Genomic DNA, 18,412 nt, shown 5'->3' on the forward strand with positions numbered 1-18,412 from the left:
TAACCCCAGAGTTCCCAAACAATCAAGCCTTTCCACATGGTTTATCTTTAGGATTTTAAAGTGTGTTGACGATAACATGTTTTTTCTTAAATCTATTTGAATTATTTGATATCCTTCCCTCATTGTTTTGGAAGTTCTTCTGCTTTCTCAGTTTTTTTTTTTCTTTTTGCTAGCAGCTACAATAAATAACATATCGGCAGAATAATTTGAAAATATCTAATTTGAAAATTCCTTTTAAGAGCCTGAAGGAAAAAAAAAAAGATCGGTAAATTCTTTTAAAGCTTTTCATTAGTTCAATTTTTTCCAAGCTGGTGATTAAGAACAAGATGAAAAATTCTTTATTTTCTTCAACCACATGTAATATTTAATGTCCTGATGATGATGATGATGATGATGATGATGATGATGGTGAGGGCAGAGCAATAGCCAGGTCATTTCTAAAAATACTGCATTTATTTTCATCCTCCTTGGATGACGCATTTATTTTCCACAATGTGCATTCACAAAGAAAGATAAAGATGTGAGTTTCCAAGAAGACTCAGAGAGGCTTTGGCTTTTTATGTTGTATCATTTTTCCCAGAGCACAGAAAATATGTGGAAAGTCCCATTGATAGAAAAGTTTATGTCACCAGCACACTTTGGGAGCACTGGTGGAGGAAGTCCTCTTTTACAACTGTCTACAACCTCTATAATGCCTGAGGTAGTATCTCTTTCATAGGCTTTAGGTTCTTGGAAAGAGCCTAATAAATAATTTTCCAAACATGCTAACATGGACTTTGACTATGATGAGCCCAGGGCCCAGGGAGGAAACAGAAATATACGTTATCAACATATGTAGTATATAGATCAACTATGATCCTGCGGACGTAGAAGCAAATGCCGTCGCATCATGGCAGATGACAAGACTGACTCCTTACACTTCTGTTCATAGGCCTCCTGCTCTGGACCATCTGACAGCTTTGGTTTATTCTTTTGTTCCTAGGACTTAAAGGGCTTTTTCACCCTTTGGGCACAGCTTCGTTACAAATAATCCCAGGGGAGATCGGCTTTCTTCAAGATCCAGTCTAGAGACCACTTACTGTCTGCTAGAGGAACCCAGTCAGGCTGGGTGAGACTTGTCTTTACGTCCAAAGACCCGTTTGATATATGAGGTCCCTGGAGGCAAACTGCAGAAAGGATATCGTTTTTAGGGATGAAAGTGATCACAAACATTTAGTCGGGGTGGCAGGGGCCTAGGTAGGGGAGAACCTAGCCCGTCAACCTTCTATAAAGAATTCTAGATTTCTGTGAACCACACCAGCTTTCAGAGTTTTCTGCCATAAACTGTATATCACTGAAATACAAGACTTACAAATACGTCATCTCAGATGAATGTGATTTTGAACTTTATCACTTATAACTGGAGGTCGTATTCCCTTAATCAGTCCTGCGGGGAGTAGGTAGGATTAGGGGACAGTTTTACCGATGATATAAGCGATACTGAATAGCACCAGTTTAGAGGTGTTCTGATACATGGATAAAAATACACTTCTTAAGTAGTCAGGAAATATTTGCCCTTCAAGAGATAGCACAGGGAAATATTAAGGACATGCTTTGGGAGAAAATATGACGTGAATTCAGATTTTGAGTCTTCATTTAATAGCATATCACATTGAGAAAGTTATTTGACCCTTCTAAGCCTCAGTTTTCTCATCAGTAAACTGAGTTTAATAATAAATACCTCATATGACTGTTTTCAGAATGAAAGAAAGGAATTAAGTGAAGTGTCAATTAAAGTCCCTTGCGTATATAATAAGTGTCCAACAAATGGATACCACTTTCTCTTGCTGTTCCCAAGACAGGTTTATAATTTTACAACCCATTATATGAGGCTCTTTTGAAACTGTTGGAAAATTATAATATTCATTTTCACTGGCGGAGTGCCTGCTTTTCTCCCTAATCCCTACTGGCTTGTGTGGGAGGAAGGACACCCATTTCCTGGATTTATACTTCACTCTCAACAAAAACTTCACTCTCCCTTCCTCGAGGTTCCCTTATATACCTCCAAGAAGAATCAGAGTTCTTTATCGTGAAGGACTGTCTTTTCCGTAAATAGAGCTGAACATATTTTAAAGAAGGTACATCTGTCTTACATACTTGAGCTGAATCAGTCTGTCCTCTCTGCCAATGATGGTGTACAAACAGTGTATATTGTTGGGGTAGTCTGAATGTGCATAGGCAGGGCTCCTGATGACCCCGATGGAGAAGTTGAACACACCGCCACAGGCTGCAATAGAAAACAGAGAACAAGTATTTCATGAGAACAAGTATTACTCATGAAAGAATAATTTTGAGATATCCTTTCTATTGTACCTTTTCCCCTAAGAGATATAACAATCATCTGTGTTAAAAAAAACTCAACCCCCCCCTTCATTGTTGTTTACAAATAATATTGATTGTTCCACTGAGCTCAGAGAAAGAGACAGTAAGGGAGTAGAAGCTGGGAAGAATACTTTAAGGCACATCTTGGAATAGAATGAGTCTGAGCCAAATTAATGACCAGAATGAAAATAATGAGAAAGAACCTTTCATGTGGTTGGGGTATAACTACACTTTCCTTTCCTAACGTGTTTTTTTTTTTTTTTAAGTTTTTAAAATTTATTTATTTTTTTTTTTTTTAAATTGTTGCTAGAGAGAGGGACAGAGCACAAGCAGAAGAGGGGCAGAGAGAGGAGATACAGAATCTAAAGCAGGCTTCAGGCTCCACGCTGTCAGTACAGAGCCCGACATGGGGCTCGAACTCACAAGCTGTGGGATCACTACCTGAGCCGAAGTCGGCCACTTAACCAACTGGGCCACCCAAGTGCCCCTTCCCTATGTTTAACTGACAGATTGAGAGGGATGACAGAGATAACTGGAAGCTTAGAAAAGGCATGCAGATTTGTTGTGAGCATCTGAACCCAGGAAGGATTGTGATCCGGAAATCTTTAATATAGATTAAAGATCTTAAATATAGAGTCTCCTCTGTCAAAGATAGACTATTATAAGGTGAAGTGTTGGAAATAGTTTTTAGAACTTTCAAGGTTAGTTCCTTTCATGGGCTCAGATGCATAGCTTTTGGGTCCTTTGTATTTTCATTTAGTTGCGAGACTGGTAAGGACTGTATTTGCCCAAATTTGGAGTAATGGTCTTTAATTTAGCAAGAATGAAGAGGCTAGTTCTACTCCCCACCCTAACTCCAGCAATCAACAGCCCAGAGCCCTCGGTTATTTCTATTAATCAAAAAACAACAGCCATAAAAAGAGAATCAATTCCCATTATTAAAAATATAAAATTATTATTTTTGCTTGGCCTTACATATAAGGAGGATTGGATTATGCCACACAATGATGGAAAGCGCCCCACTCCTTACAGTGAGAAAGGCTTATGTTTATATTATGATCCAAAAATTACAATGTTAGTATATTTTGATGATGTTTCTATGGTTTATATAATGTCAATAGATATATTCCATTTCCATCTCTTATAAATGACAAATTACAGCTGCCATTTAAGGTTAGTAAGGTTATTTGTTGGTTGGCTGCTTGCTTGGTTAGTTTATAGTCCCTCAGGTAAGCCCATTTTTCAAGGAAGGCAATTCTCTACATGCCCACTAGTATTCACACACTCAGACCTCTGGAGACAAATGTAGTGAATTAAACCTAAGATTTGTGTAACCATTATTTTATTTCAGCTTATACACAGTTATTTGGTCTCTGAAAGCTTATCAATGTCCCCAAGCCCCCAAATTTGTACCTTGTCAGAATTTGAAATCTTAAAGTCAACACTCTGTAAATGAGACTCTCATCATAGATACGGTAAAGCTTAGCTACAGTATTTTGGGGAAAAGGAGAGATTAAAAACTAGAAGAACATAAAGCAGCATCTAAGTCTCCAAAACACCAGTGATGCCACAAGAATAAAACAACCTGATGCTCCTCTTCATTCAACAAGACAACTGGGGGAAGGAATGCTTACTGCGCCCACATCCATTCTCTTTGTGCCCATGGACCTACGGAACCACACATAGCCACACTTCACAAATGGGGTTATTAGGACTCAGGTCACAGCTAATGTGAATGAATTATAGAAGCCTTTTTCATGAGTCAGTTTCCAGTCTTCTCTGTGGATGGGGGGCAGTGAAAGAAAACGATTTAACTTTAGCAATGACCTTTGGTCAAGTAAAGACATAACAAAACAAAGCTTTGGCCAGATTTGTGTGCCCATGTTACTGAAACTGGGATGGCATCTTAAAAATGGCCAGTGACCTGACCAAGTTTATTGCAGTAGAGGAAAAGACTATTGAAAATAAGGAAACATAATCTTATGGTTTTCAAATACATGACTAAATCGTCTATAGCGAATGAAAAGATCCTAGTAGCTACCAAGGCCATTGCTCAATCTATGACATGCCTATTCACTTTGCCTTTGAAATAAAGAAGTTGCAAATTATAACAGAGTTGAATATATCAATCTTTTCTTTTCCATTAGACCTTATGCTTTTTGTATATTATTTAAAAATTATTTCCGAACAGATCACAACGATATTCTCTTCAACTTTTTTTCTAAATCATAAAATACTACTTTTCACATTAGCAAAGTGATTTGGAGAAATGAAACAGGTATCTGAATAGTCCAGGCCAAAAGTCACCTTTATATAATATACTAAAAACTAAAGACAGCAGGAACGTTAATTCTAACTTAAATTACCAAAATAAATCCCAATCTTCCATTTGGTTTTCAAAGAGTAGTTCTACCCAAAGTTCACTGAAAAGGTCCCCTCCCCCTATTTTTTGTTTTTTGTGTTGATTTTTGAAGAAAATGCCTGAGTATTTGTAGAGCAGGCATCTAATTGATAATTTTTCCCCTTAATGTGTCTGAGTCTTCAAGTGGTGATGTATGAATCACCATTAAAACTCCTTATGGGAATGACTCAAGAAAAGAAGCAAATTCCAGACAATATCATTATAGCTACTCACGGGTTATCTTATAGTCAAGCTTGAATCCCAAGGCAGTGGTGTATGCATTTGAGTAGAAGTTGAATAGCACCGGGCCTACGATGGTGACAGGAGGCAGGATCTCGTCACCACATATGGTGGCAAAAGGCGTGGAAGAGAAGCTGGAGCCTCTGATGATGTGAAGGCCATCACTGTCACAGCTACCCGTTACAGCTGAGCGAGCTGCATAGAGCACGGAACAACCAGCGTTAGAATCAGAAACAACACGGGTGATCAGTGCTATCAATGTTCAGACAAAAATGTAATGCAGATTCATGCAATGTACATAGAAATTAAAAGAAGAGTCAAGAGCTATTTTGGTAAGTCGCTATTTAACTTGGTGCCCTGATGAAACCATGTTTACCCTAGTTATAAAGCAAGCGGTATGAGAAAACAGGTAGATCTCTACAATAGATAAATCCCGCTCTCAAACAATCCAGAATTTTCTTCCTTTATAAAATGGCTCCTTTCATTCAGTGACTATAGACTGAGAATAATTTTGCCTGCCAGGGACACTGGGCAAGACGTGAAGACAACATTTCGTTGTAACGCTGGGGTGCACTAGTGGCATGGAGTGGGGCGAGGTCAGGGGTCCTGCTAAACATGTTCCAGTGCTCAGGGCAACCCACACCTTCCCCTCCTCCCACCACGACAAAAGTCACCTGGCCCAAAATGTCAACCACACTGCTTTTGCAAAACCCTGCTCTAAAAAAATGTTTTTAATGTTTATTTACTTCTTGACAGAGAGAGACAGAGCATGAATGGGGGAGAGGCAGAATGAGAGGGAGACACGGAATCCAAAGCAGGCTCCAAGCTATCAGCACAGACCTCAACACGGGGCTCTAACTCACAAGCTGAGTGATCATGACCCAAGCTGAAGTCAGATGCTGAGTGCAGTGAGCCACCCAGGCATCCTGCAAAACCCTGTTTTAACTTAATGCATATGTACAGATAAGGGACTCCTACCATGGAGAGATAATGAGAAATTCCTTAATATTCACTGAACAACATTTTTAAATATTCACACAAACAACATTAGTTAAGAGTTTAGTGACTGTTAGATATACATATCTATATATCATTGGTTTTTTTCTAATTATATATGCATAGAAATATATACTCTAAGCCATTCCACAGAGAAATGCAAAACACTATAAACAAAATATTTAAAAGACTTATTACTGCACCCTATGCAGTCATTTTTACAGGTTAATGACACTGTGAAAACATTAATGGGATCATACTGAGCATGATCTTTTGTAACTTAATTTTTATTAACATAAAATAACATAACCACACATTTTATGTGATTAAATATTCTTTTAAAACATTGAATTTAATGCATACGTAAAACTCTAACATATAGATGTACCATATTAAGTTCAATTAATCCTCCATTGCTTGCTAATTCTATCTTTTCCACCTTATTTTGATTAAAAATACTGTTGAAACAAACACTCTTGTACATAGATATTTGCTGAAGTTTCTCATTATGTCATTAGGATACGTTTTTAGAAGTTGGGTTACTGGTACAAAGGTAAGGTTCTTTTTAGGTTTATCAAGTGGCCCCTTGGAAAGGTGTTTTTTTTTTTTTAATTTTTTTTTTCAACGTTTTTATTTATTTTTGGGACAGAGAGAGACAGAGCATGAACGGGGGAGGGGCAGAGAGAGAGGGAGACACAGAGTCGGAAACAGGCGCCAGGCTCCGAGCCATCGGCCCAGAGCCTGACGCGGGGCTCGAACTCACGGACCGCGAGATCGTGACCTGGCTGAAGTTGGCCGCTTAACCGACTGCGCCACCCAGGCGCCCGGAAAGGTGTTTTTACCTTACAGTACCACGGCAACTGAGGTATCTAACGTTGTCCCCAGTTCTACATTTGCATTCTCCTGGACATAAACTCTGCCCCATTAATAATCACTGCCCATTTACCCCTCCCTCTTTACTGCTCTCCCAACCCTAGGCAACCACGAACCTACTTGCAATCTGTATGGATTTGTCCACTCTGGACATTTCACATAAACAGAATTGTGTCATATGCAGTCTTTTGTCACTGGCTGCTTTTACTCAACGTGATGTTTTTGCGTTTCATCCATGTTGCAGCATGTGTTGGTATTTCATTCCTTCCAAGGCTGAGTAGTATTCCATTACATGGAGAGACCACAGTTTGTTTATCCATTCAGCAATTAGTGGACATTTGGTTTGTTTCTACCTTTTGGCTATTATGAATCATGCTGCAGTGAACACTCATGTACAAGGTTTTGTGTGGACATATGGCTTCAATTCCCTTGGGTATTTAAGCAGGACTAGAATTGACGACTCATGGTAACTCTCTGTTTAAGATTTTTAGGACCTGACTATTTTCCAAAGATGCTACACCATTTTACCACCCCACCAGCACTATATGAGGGTTCCAGTTTCCCACCCCCTCACCAACACTTGTTATTGTCTGTCTTTATTTAGCTATCCTAGTGGGTACAAAGTAATAGCTCATTATGGTGTTGATTTGCATTTCCCTATGACTAATGGCACTAAGCATCTTTTCATGTGCTTATTGGATACTCTCTTTGCATACTCTCTTTGAAGAAATGTCTATTCAGACCCTTTGCCATCTTAAAATTAGGTCATACATCTATTATTGTTGACCTGTAAGAGTTCTTTCATATTCTGGACACCAGCATGGTCTCAAATATCTATTTCTTTTGGATAAATACCTAAGAGTGGAATTGCTGGGTCAGAAATTATAATTCCAGGGACTATCATAATCATAATCATTGTTATTATTTTTATAGAATCCCACTATCCTGAGCACTGTTGATAGATTGATTACTTCAAGATAGGATGTCGGACCCAATCTAGACCAATCAGGTGTGTTCAAACTGTAACTGAGTAAGAGGGAGTCAATAGTAGAAGCCACAGATGTTCAACTTGGAAAACATGAGCAGCTGTCTCCTGACATGTGACAGAAGGTCCGCTGCGGTAAGAGAAAATGAAGTTGTGCGGAAAGCAACAAAAAGAGATGGGGGTGGGGCGGGAGTGGGAAGGAAAGAGAGCATTCTGAAGGATTCTTGTTCCTGCTTCCGCTTGTTCTGGAAGCCCATAACTCCCTTCTTATTTTTAAACCTCCCATTTATGAGAGAAGATAGCCCAGCATTCTTCCTATAAACTCTGTATCAATGCTAACCTGAAGATCATCTACCACTTCTAACTGAAATAAGCTTGATAAATGCATTTTCTTTTACACATCTGTATATTAAAAATCCCCCTCTCCTTTTCAGATGTATTATCTTAGAGAAAAAATTGATGGAGGACATTTGGCTCCCTAGCTATGTTTCTACCCAACTTCAATCTTGAGTATGAGTTCAAGATATTTATTAAATTAACCTCAAAGAATTTCTCCATTTTGGAAATCCTGGAATAGGAGTGCTTCTAATTGGAGATAAATCTCCTAGAAATGTGAAAGACTTAACTCCATGACAATACCATATAAATAGAAGCAATATGTTGTTGGGAAAATAGGACAAAAAAAGAAATACATTAAAGTCAGATGCATAGTTTGAATTCTGAAAGATTATGTACCCTTAACTGTAACCTCTTAATTTGTGCTCAAGCCACCAAAATCTTTATTGGAATTTTAAAAATTCAGAGTAGGTGAGTTTGAGAATCAAAAAATATTATGCATTAGCTTAAAAATATCTTTAGCCATCAACAATATATAAAGTTATAATAGCAAAATCACAGAATGAAAGGAAATATTGCCAATGCTACATTAAACGCTTGGTTCCACTTTGATCCAATAGTTTGCTATGCAGATATCTGTTAAGTATTAAAGAGTTAGTTTTTAAGTTGTTGACCTAATGATATAGACTATCACAGTGGTGGTTGTCTTAGAAAATTATGGAAAGGTTGTGAAACATGGGTAAAACGTGTCATAGAGTTGATCATGTTTCCAAAATATTAATTAAATGAACCAGTTCAGTTCTAGAAAGTTTGCCAAATAGCAGTGGTACATCTATAACAAGATACAACCAAAACTCATTAACTGTTCACAAAGATCTATGTTCAACAATAAGGACATTGGGTAGGGGAGAGGCAGAGGAAGTTGAGAGAGGATTTTATAATCTTTTTGTAGATGGCGAGAGAGTATCAAACAACTAAACCATTCAAAAAAATCTGCTCATCTGCACAGCCTGACTCAATATTATGAAAGTTATGATATTTGGCAAGTTGCTTGGTGGGTTAAGACATTCGTATATCCTTTCCAGCAGTCATTTCTTGAAGGTAGGATGTCCTTCTAAATTTTATCCATAAAAAAAATCAAACACTACATGATATAAGAATTTATAAAATTTACCTGAAGTCTAAGAACATAACAAGGATTAGCATAAACAAGGTAAAGTATAAGAAAATGAGATATAACTATCTTGATGGGGATAAAGTAATTCACACATATATATCCTTTCCTCAAGCTCTACTTATCACATCACCACACAGTCTGATTCTTGGTGACAAAGACCACAGTTATCAGATAATAATATTAAACACTCCTCCATAATCATAGGGGGAAACCAATTGAATATACAATAAAAATATACACAAACCTCTCAAATAGAATATAGTTAAATGCAACTAGCATGATAGCCTTCTAGGAAGAGAAAGGAACTTGGTCAAGGCTTGAAGAAGTTCTTCAAGGACCAAGATAAATATCCAAGTTGAGTTTATGGCCAAGAGGTAACATTTATTAGACATATGAGGACTTATCAGGAAGAGGTACCCTGAGATTGAATGATGCATTCTCCTTGGACTAGAGCCTGTATCATGAGAAAAGGAGCTCCAGTCATTCTTAATTCTATCTTTAGTAAATAATTTGATGTATATTTACTACTGAAATCTCTGAAGTGTAAAGCAATCCTCCATGATTTGTTTTGATGATTATTTTCCATCCTTCTAAAGGACTCTGAGATTGTATTGTTTGAAATGGGTAAGGCTCTATCCAATGTATTGAAATACAATTTTTATCACACTCTTCTGACTTTATTACAGAGAAATGTTCAATTCTGAATGCCATTATGATTCCAAGAATTTGGAGAGAACTGAAAGGAAACCAAGGATGAGTAATTCAGCAAATAGTATAAACTTGTAAAATTTAGATTCAGAGTGCAATTTTTCTTGAGAGCCATAGATAGAGAGGCAGAGATATCTAAGAGGACTACAGATAGGGAAAAATCATTTGGGTTGGACTATTTTAATACTGTAGATAAGATAAAGTCTTTTCAGTAAAGCAGTGAAGAGCTCTAGGAAAAGGTACATGAAGTAGGGGGCAGCAATGCCTAGTCAACATTGCTCCTAGTAGCTTGGAGACTGGATTGCCCAATGGGGGAATGACCGAGTGGGACCAAGAAGCATGTGCCAGCATAGAAGTAAGCTCTACAGGATGTGCAGGCCAAAGTCTTATAACCCAGGCAAGCAGGGAATCCCACACAACTGAACTCTCGCCTCTAGTGCTTGACCAATTTGAATAAACCATCAAGAGTAACTATTTCAAAAGAAGCATTGCCCAATGCTTTCTAAAATAATACATTGTGAAATGTGCCTCCATTCTGATTTCTTTAGAAACAGTTAAGAAAGCAAAGAGAAGAAATGGTTAAGTAGTTGAAAAATGCTATTAAAAAATAAAACCTTAGATTATATGGCAGGGGGTAACGTGAACTAAGACAATTGACAAAATCTAATCATTGGGCTTCTTTGTGCGAAAAAGAGCAAAAGGAAAAATCTAAAACTAAATTTTCTTTTCTTTTCTCTTTTAGCTTATATGAGGTATGACCTGTAAACCAGGAGCTCTCAATAAATTTTAAAAATTCAGCCAAATATTACAAAGGGCTTACCACCTGGCCACTCTGTGAACCTAGCCCTAATCTTCTTGGGGCCTTTTGAGGTCATCTTTAGAGGAGAGTGAGCAAAACATTTGCCTTTCTGTTTGTCTCCAATTTCTGTGCCAAGGTGCTACGCTACTATTTAGTTCTTATCAACTGATCTGAGAAAAACTGAATTTAGACTTTGCCTAGGGGAGCCTAGTTGGCTCAGTCGGTTAAGCATCTGACTCTTGGTTTCAGCTCAGGTCATGCTCTTGTGGTTCGTGAGCTTGAGCCCTGCATGTGGCTCTGCACTGACAGCACAGAGCCTGCCTGGGATTCTCTCTCTCCCTCCCTCTGCCCTTTCTTTGCTTTCTCTGTCTCTCAAAATAAATAAACTTCAAAAAAAAAGAAAAAAGATTTTGCCTAGATTTAGGATTTTTTAGTTAAGAATTTTTAAACTTTTCATTCTCACTAAGGTGAATCAATGTTATAATTGATTTTAATGATAAAAAATCAAGAACTAGAAGGCCTTCACTTGCCATAGGGTACCTCATCTATAGTATCTCATCTATAAGGTAGAAAATAAATCAATAAAAATAAAAATAAATGGTCTGTCATCTTCCCAGCAATGTCGAGGCATCTCCTTGGGCACATGAATAACGAAAACACAAAACTACACTTTGTGACCATTCAATATTTGGGAAAATTAAATACATATTTATTTAAGAACATCTGATTCCAAAATAAGTACAAACATTGACAGTTTCTCTCTTACACTTTGCTGTTAGCTTTTGTCTGTTTTTGGTGTTTCCTTTTTGACCAAAAGAAACATATTGAATTTGTCAATTTTCTTCTATTTTACGGCCTTTTTTTTTTTTTAAGAGATAGCGCGAGTAAGCGAGAGTGTGAGCAGGGCAGACAGGCAGAGGTAGAGGGGAGAAAGAGAAAATCCCAAGCTGGCTCCACACTCAGCATGGGGCCCAACACAGGGCTCAATCCCATGATCCCGGGATCATGAGCTGAGCCTAAGTCAAGAGTTGGATGCTCAACTAACTAACCCAGGTGCCCCTTTTTAAAAATTTTTAAATTTTATTTTTTAAATTTTTATTATTTTATTTTTTTAATGTTTATTTTTGAGAGAGAGAGAGAGAACACAAGCAGGGGAGGGGCAGAGAAAGAGAGGGAAACACAGAATCTGAAGCAGGCTCCAGGCTCCAAGATGTCAGCACAGAGCCTGATGTGGGGCTTGAACCCATGAACCGTGAGATCACGACCTGAGCTGAAGTCAGACACTTAAGCAACTGAGCCACCCAGGCACCCCTGGTTTTCATTTTTTATATTTTACAACTTTTAACACCACTGTTAAGAATACCAAGAGCCATTTCAATCTTGAGGTGACATTCAGGGAAAAAAAAATGTTGCCTTGTAAATGCTCAAACAGAAATTTTCCCCAAGACTTTTAATTGATTTCACTGCAATTTTTATATTTCATCAGTAATTATATAGAATATATATTATAGAAGATTATATATGATATAATACAGAAGATCACATAACCTCCTGTAGTGGAAGGTAGGTCACTGAACGTTTGCAGTCTCCCGATGGTGAAAGCACCAGGTTACAGTGCAGTAATCAGTATGCTAGCCTGAACAGCAATACCTTCCCTAACCAATTGTCAGTGTTTGGGAGATACAACATGCAAGTATATGGCCCCATTGTATTTTGTAGTCTGGGATGGCCCATCTTATTTTTGCCAGATCTACCTTTTATGCTAATGACCCACCAAAAGAGTAGATCTAGAACCCTCATCTCTGCCAAGGTCAACAGGGCTCTGTTGATGTGCTGGGCTCAGAAATGCTCAGACAAATGTGGACAGTCTTTCAGAAACAGTTCCTTTGGCCTAGCTAGAAAGGCTAAGTCTCCTGAAAAAAAACGAAACGAAATGAAACGAAACGAAACGAAATAAAATAAAATAAAATAAAATAAAATAAAATAAAATAAAATAAAATAAAATAAAATAAAATAAAATAAAATAATAAAAACAAACCTGCAGCTTTTTGAGGGGAACAACTTTCCGTTTTATCACAACATATGAACATGAATTCCTCAGGCTCACTTTGGAAGAGGTGGAAGGTTATTTTTACTGTAGCTAATGAATATCTGGCTTGTTAATGATATTCAGTGAATGTCAGCATTGTTATGGTTAGTGATAAGAATCTAATTACAAGATAAATTTGATTAGTGTTGCCCTTTTTGGGAATCATCATAATTCAATTAATCTATAGCCGGAAATTGCTCACTTAAACATGCTGAATACCTGCAACACTGGAAATGTCACAAGACATTATCATAAGCCTATCATCTTATTAAGAAAATCAACCTTTCAATGGGGTGAGGGTTAGCGAATAACTTAATCTGGGAAAAACAAGTATCTGTTCTAGGCAACTGGTGTTAAATTCTATCTGGAGAGCCAGAATGGTGGCAACAGCAAAAATAACAAAACAGTGGCCACTCTGATATATTATAATTCACAAAATAGGCTTCTACAAGCATTATTTGAGTTTCATAACTACTATTTTATATTTTAAAAAAATTGAGTTTGAGAAAGAAAGGTTAATTTGCACAAAGTCACCTGACTAGTACGTGGTTGACGTGGCATTGAGACATATTCTAATTTTGTTTTAATTTTTATTTATTTCTGAGAGAGAAAGAGACAGAGACAGAGCTTGAGTGGGGGAGGGGCAGAGAGAGAGGGACACACAGAACCCAAAGCAGGTTCCAGGCTCCGAGATGTCAGCACAGAGTCCGAAATGGGGCTTGAACTTGTGAACTGTGAGATCAGGACCTGAGCCGAGGTCAGAAGCCCAACCGACTGAGCCACCCAGGTGCCCCGGGATACATTCTAAAATGCTGTGCACTCTCCCACCACCCCAGGCCAGTGGTCCCAAGGATGCTTGGGGTCAGTATGGGTTCCTTTGTCATAAAACATATACCATTGGCATTGGAAGTGTTTTTGTGGCTATAGAATATGGTATATCTACCAGCGTCTCTTTTTTTAATTCTAAATGATATTAGCAGATGACATTTTTATGATTATGTAATTTAATGAGAACAAATGCACAATCCAAGCCACGTGCTTTTCTCCTGTTATTAGAACAACTTTTCCCCAATTATAAAAATAATAGAAAAGGTACGAAGAAAATACATATCACCTATAAATCTATGCATAGTGGTAAACTCTTAAAGTACTGCTTTATAGCCTTACACATGTTATTATTATTATTTTTGCTCTTATAATACTTCTATTTTTTTAATGTTTTTTTCAGGAGTAGAATTTAGTGATTCATCACTTACATACAACACCCAGGGCTCATCCCAACAAGTGCCCTCCTTAATGCCCATCACCCATGTAGCCCATCCCCCATCCCAACACCCCTCCAGCAACCCTTAGTTTGTTCTCTGTATTTAAGAGTCTCTTACGGTTTGCCATCCTCTCTATTTTTATCTTATTTTTCCTTCCCTTTCCCTTTGCTCATCTGTTTGGTCTCTTATGTTATTTTTAAATACAAAATTGGATCATTTTAGATACACTGTTTTACCTTCCCCTAATACTTCACATACTGTGAACACATTTTTATACTACAGAGATGTTGTGCCAGCAAATGCTGAAAAGATACATTTTACTTCATTTTCCATTTTCAAAGTGACAGGCATCAATTCATACTTGGCATTTTTTAGCAAACACATGTGCCAAAATTTACAACCTGTAGAGTTGTGGGAAAAGGAGGTCATAGAAAAAGGATAAAGTGAGAGAAGCTTTGTATAATTTATCAATGTAGCAGTACTGACATGTCATTCTTATCTTTATGAAACATAAATTTCCTCAATGCTGAATACTGTAGCATATTTTGCTTACTGTAGATTTTCACGGGCATGGGAGACTAACCCAAACAGAAAGAAATTTGGGTTACGCAGAGGTAGCGTGACAAATCTACAGGCTAATTATAATTTAGAAATGGAAAGTTAATTTGTAAAGAATAAACTTTAAAAAATCTTTAAAAAAAAAAACCTCTATCACTAACATGTGCTACCTTTCAAGACTTTTTTTTTCTTTAAGCAATTCGTATGATGCTTCTGTTACATTCTTAAAGCTCTTATGTTACTTTTTTCATATCTGGATGGAATATATAGAATGGTACATATGGTCTTAATATACCAAATCGAATTTTAATCATGTTTACATCAAAAATACTCTAACATTTGATTTTTTTAATGTTTATTTATTCTGAGAGACAGAGAACATGCCCGCGAGCAGGGAAGGGAGAGAGAGAGGGAGAGAATCTCAAGCAGAATCCACACTGTCAGCAGAGACCAATTCGGAGCTTGATCTCACATATCCTGAGATCTTGACCCGAGCCCAAATCAAGAGTAGAATGCTCAACTGACTGACCCACCCAGGTGCCCCCAAAATACTCTAACATTTTAAACATTTCCTTCAAGTGATGAATTTATACCACCTCTGGCTCTATTTATCACTCATTCATTTATTAAGAATCTAAATGTAATTTACATAAGAATAAACGTACCTTCCAAGTGGAAAGACACAAAAGTCAGCAGGACCAGGGACAGAGGATCAGCCTTGATGATGTAGGTGCAATTCATGTCGTTGTCATAGTGCTTTGGGTAGTTTGGAGAAAGGATGTAACCTGAAGGGTTGGTGAAATTACCTCCACATCCTATGTGGGAAGAAAAAGGCATAATCAGAACATTTGTTTTCAAATGCAGGATCTTATCAGCGAGGGAAAGACTCAAGTTCTCTAGAGACATATTTCCTGACATATTCCAAATGAAAGAAACAATAACTAAGGGGATGGGGCTCTGATTTTTAAAATACATATGCAGCCAAAATGAGTACATTCTATGTGTTTTAGAAAATGCTGCAGAGTTTGGGGCTAGGTAGTAGACATTTTACCAAAAATCCATCGCAGATCACTTAATTTGAAGATAATATGGAAAGGATAACTGGGCAAAGATCGAATATGGTTCATGTAGATAAAGACATAAAACAGATGAAGTGATTTGTACACTTACATGGTTTTGTTCATTTGTTTGTTTGCTGTTTTTTAAGGAGGCTCCATGTTCAATGTAGGGCTTGAACTCATGATCCTGAGATCAAAAGGAAAATGTTCTACTGACTTGAGCTAGACAGGTGCCCCCATTTAATGGTTTTAAAATATCTTATAATAACATTAGAAAACTATGTTATTTTCATTAATATTGTAATCTGGCCACAAAAGCAATGCCTGCTTTTAAAAATGTTGAATTTACTAATGCCAATTCTTCTCAAATTCTCACATAGATGATTCCCTGGTGTCAGAAATAGAGAACCATCCTCTTACTGATGTGGAAAACAAAGGCAAAATAAATGTAGAAAAAAGTCAAATTTGCTTACAACTTGCAGCCCATTGACAAGGACTTACGGCAGGCAGGGTGACCTTCCTCCAGGAACTCATCTGCCTCAATGGTAATACTTTGCTAGGGGCAAAAGGTAACCTTAGCTTGATATTAGCCCCGACGTCCTGTAAATCTCCTTTAACATATAAAAATCTCTTTGGGGGAGTCTGGGTGGCTCAGTTGGTTAAGCTTAAGTGTCCAACTCTTTGTTTCAGTTGAGGTCATGATCTCATGGTTCATGAGTTCAAACCCCACATCAATCCACAGGGATTCTCTCTCTCTCCCTCTCTCTCTGCCTCTCCCTCTCTCTCTCAAAATAAATAAATAAATAAATAAGTAAATAAGTAAATAAGTAAATAAGTAAATAAATAAATATTTTTTATATTTATATGTATATATTTAGAATATAATATAAAATAATACTATAATATAATATTTATTATATATAATTAATATATATATATATATATATATATATATATATATATATAGTGCCTCTTTGGAAACTTCCTGTATTTCTAACCACCCTCCCCAAGATATAAGTTAGCAATCATCCTGCAAACGTATGGCACACTGATATACATCTGAAGGGTCTCATGACTAAGGGTTTACTAGACATTAGTAAATGACCTTATCCTAACAACATCTAGCCCCTCAAGGTCCTGGAAACCTTGCTTCCAAATTCCTTAGAGACTCAGCTATCCCTAACGTCCTCCCAGCCTGAAACTATATAATCAGTCAGTCCTCACAACCCCAGTGCAGTTCTTTCTGCCTACGAGTCCTGTCTCTGTGCTTTAATAAAACCACTGTTTTCGCCCCGAAGATGTCTCAAGAATTCTTTCTTGACCCTTCACTCCCAGACCCCAACATTTTACATCAGCACCACTAAAATGACATTTGTTTGCATATAACCACTAACTAGTTAATCCACATCACTCCCTGACCTATCACATACGAAAATATCAGTATCCTTCTAAACGGATATTGAAACATACAGTCATGCACTCACACACACACGCACAAGAACCAAGCGAAGGAGGACCCGGAATTAGGCCTGGGCCGGCCTTTCCTTCCTCCCTTTCCACCACACTGTCTCTCCTTCGTGTCTGAAATACCTATTCACTGCATCACTCTCTCTAATTGTTTTCATCAGACTTGTTCCGAAACAGTGGTTTGTGTTTAGTGGCTACTCCTCTGAATGCAGCCAGCAGGCACCCATCACTGCTTCTCAGACTTGAAACCCTTTGCATTTGTCACTACTCTGATCTGTGAGTAGTCATCGCAGAAGGAAGGGAAAATCCTGAAGAAAGTGACGCAAAGTTTACTGACTTCGAGAATCATCTGGGTGAGAGTGAAAACATGCAAGTCCCCACAGGTAGAAATTGTGAGTTCCGGTGGGTCAAGTGAGGCCCCACCATCCAACACTCAGTGGGTTCAAAAAGCCCCAGGGTGATTTCCATGGAGGCCAGGGTGCCGCTCACCAGGCACACCGATTGTCTACTAATTACCAGCCTCCTGGGCTTCCCTAATTCCTGCCCCACACTGGGTTTTAGGGTCATTTTTAGACATTGGCTGGTGGCACTCAAGCCCTCTCCATCATCTCTCAGTTGGCCTCCCATTGAATTCAGCTCCAACTCTCACTGGTTTTTGAAAGAAGAGTGTGCTATCAGGATCAGGCGACCCCACCCCACCCTCTCCCCTTTGAATCCCCAGTTCCAGCCAACCCTGGTTCAGCCCCCACTCTCCCACACGCCTGCCTGCGGCAGCCCCACCCTTTGGAGGGTCACCCGGTTTGGCTTTTAGGGCTACTTACGGCTCACAAAGGATGCAGAGAAGCCCTGAGCCGGGGCTTCCTGAGACTGGAACACGGCTGTGAATGCATTTCTTGGTGTCATGATGGAAGCGGGAGCCACACTGCCACAGCTCGAGGCTAACAGGGCTCTGTCCATTTCCTCAGTTCCTGCCCACACCTAGCAGAGCCATAGACACGACTTAATGCTTGAAGTTTTCCCCTGTAGATAGTCTAATGTGCTTAGGCTGGAAAATTCACAGAACCGGGGTGTAATAGACCTACACACGGTAGTAAATGAA

At 38.2% G+C, this 18,412-nt stretch overlaps 1 protein-coding gene across 1 annotated transcript in view; it reads right to left on the minus strand.

Moving 5' to 3' along the window:
• CUBN (cubilin) overlaps nucleotides 1–18,412 on the minus strand; it is a 276,911-nt gene that overhangs the window by 42,226 nt on the left and 216,273 nt on the right. The window contains exons 55-58 of the mRNA XM_043564676.1: nucleotides 18,135–18,291; nucleotides 15,454–15,603; nucleotides 4,997–5,197; nucleotides 2,137–2,266 (exon numbers count right to left, since the gene is read on the minus strand). Coding sequence (XP_043420611.1) covers nucleotides 2,137–2,266; nucleotides 4,997–5,197; nucleotides 15,454–15,603; nucleotides 18,135–18,291 — 638 coding nt within the window. The remainder of the gene's footprint in view (nucleotides 1–2,136; nucleotides 2,267–4,996; nucleotides 5,198–15,453; nucleotides 15,604–18,134; nucleotides 18,292–18,412) is intronic.

Source organism: Prionailurus bengalensis, chromosome B4 (genome assembly GCF_016509475.1).
Source record: "Prionailurus bengalensis isolate Pbe53 chromosome B4, Fcat_Pben_1.1_paternal_pri, whole genome shotgun sequence".
In the NCBI taxonomy this organism is placed as follows: Eukaryota; Metazoa; Chordata; class Mammalia; order Carnivora; family Felidae; genus Prionailurus; species Prionailurus bengalensis.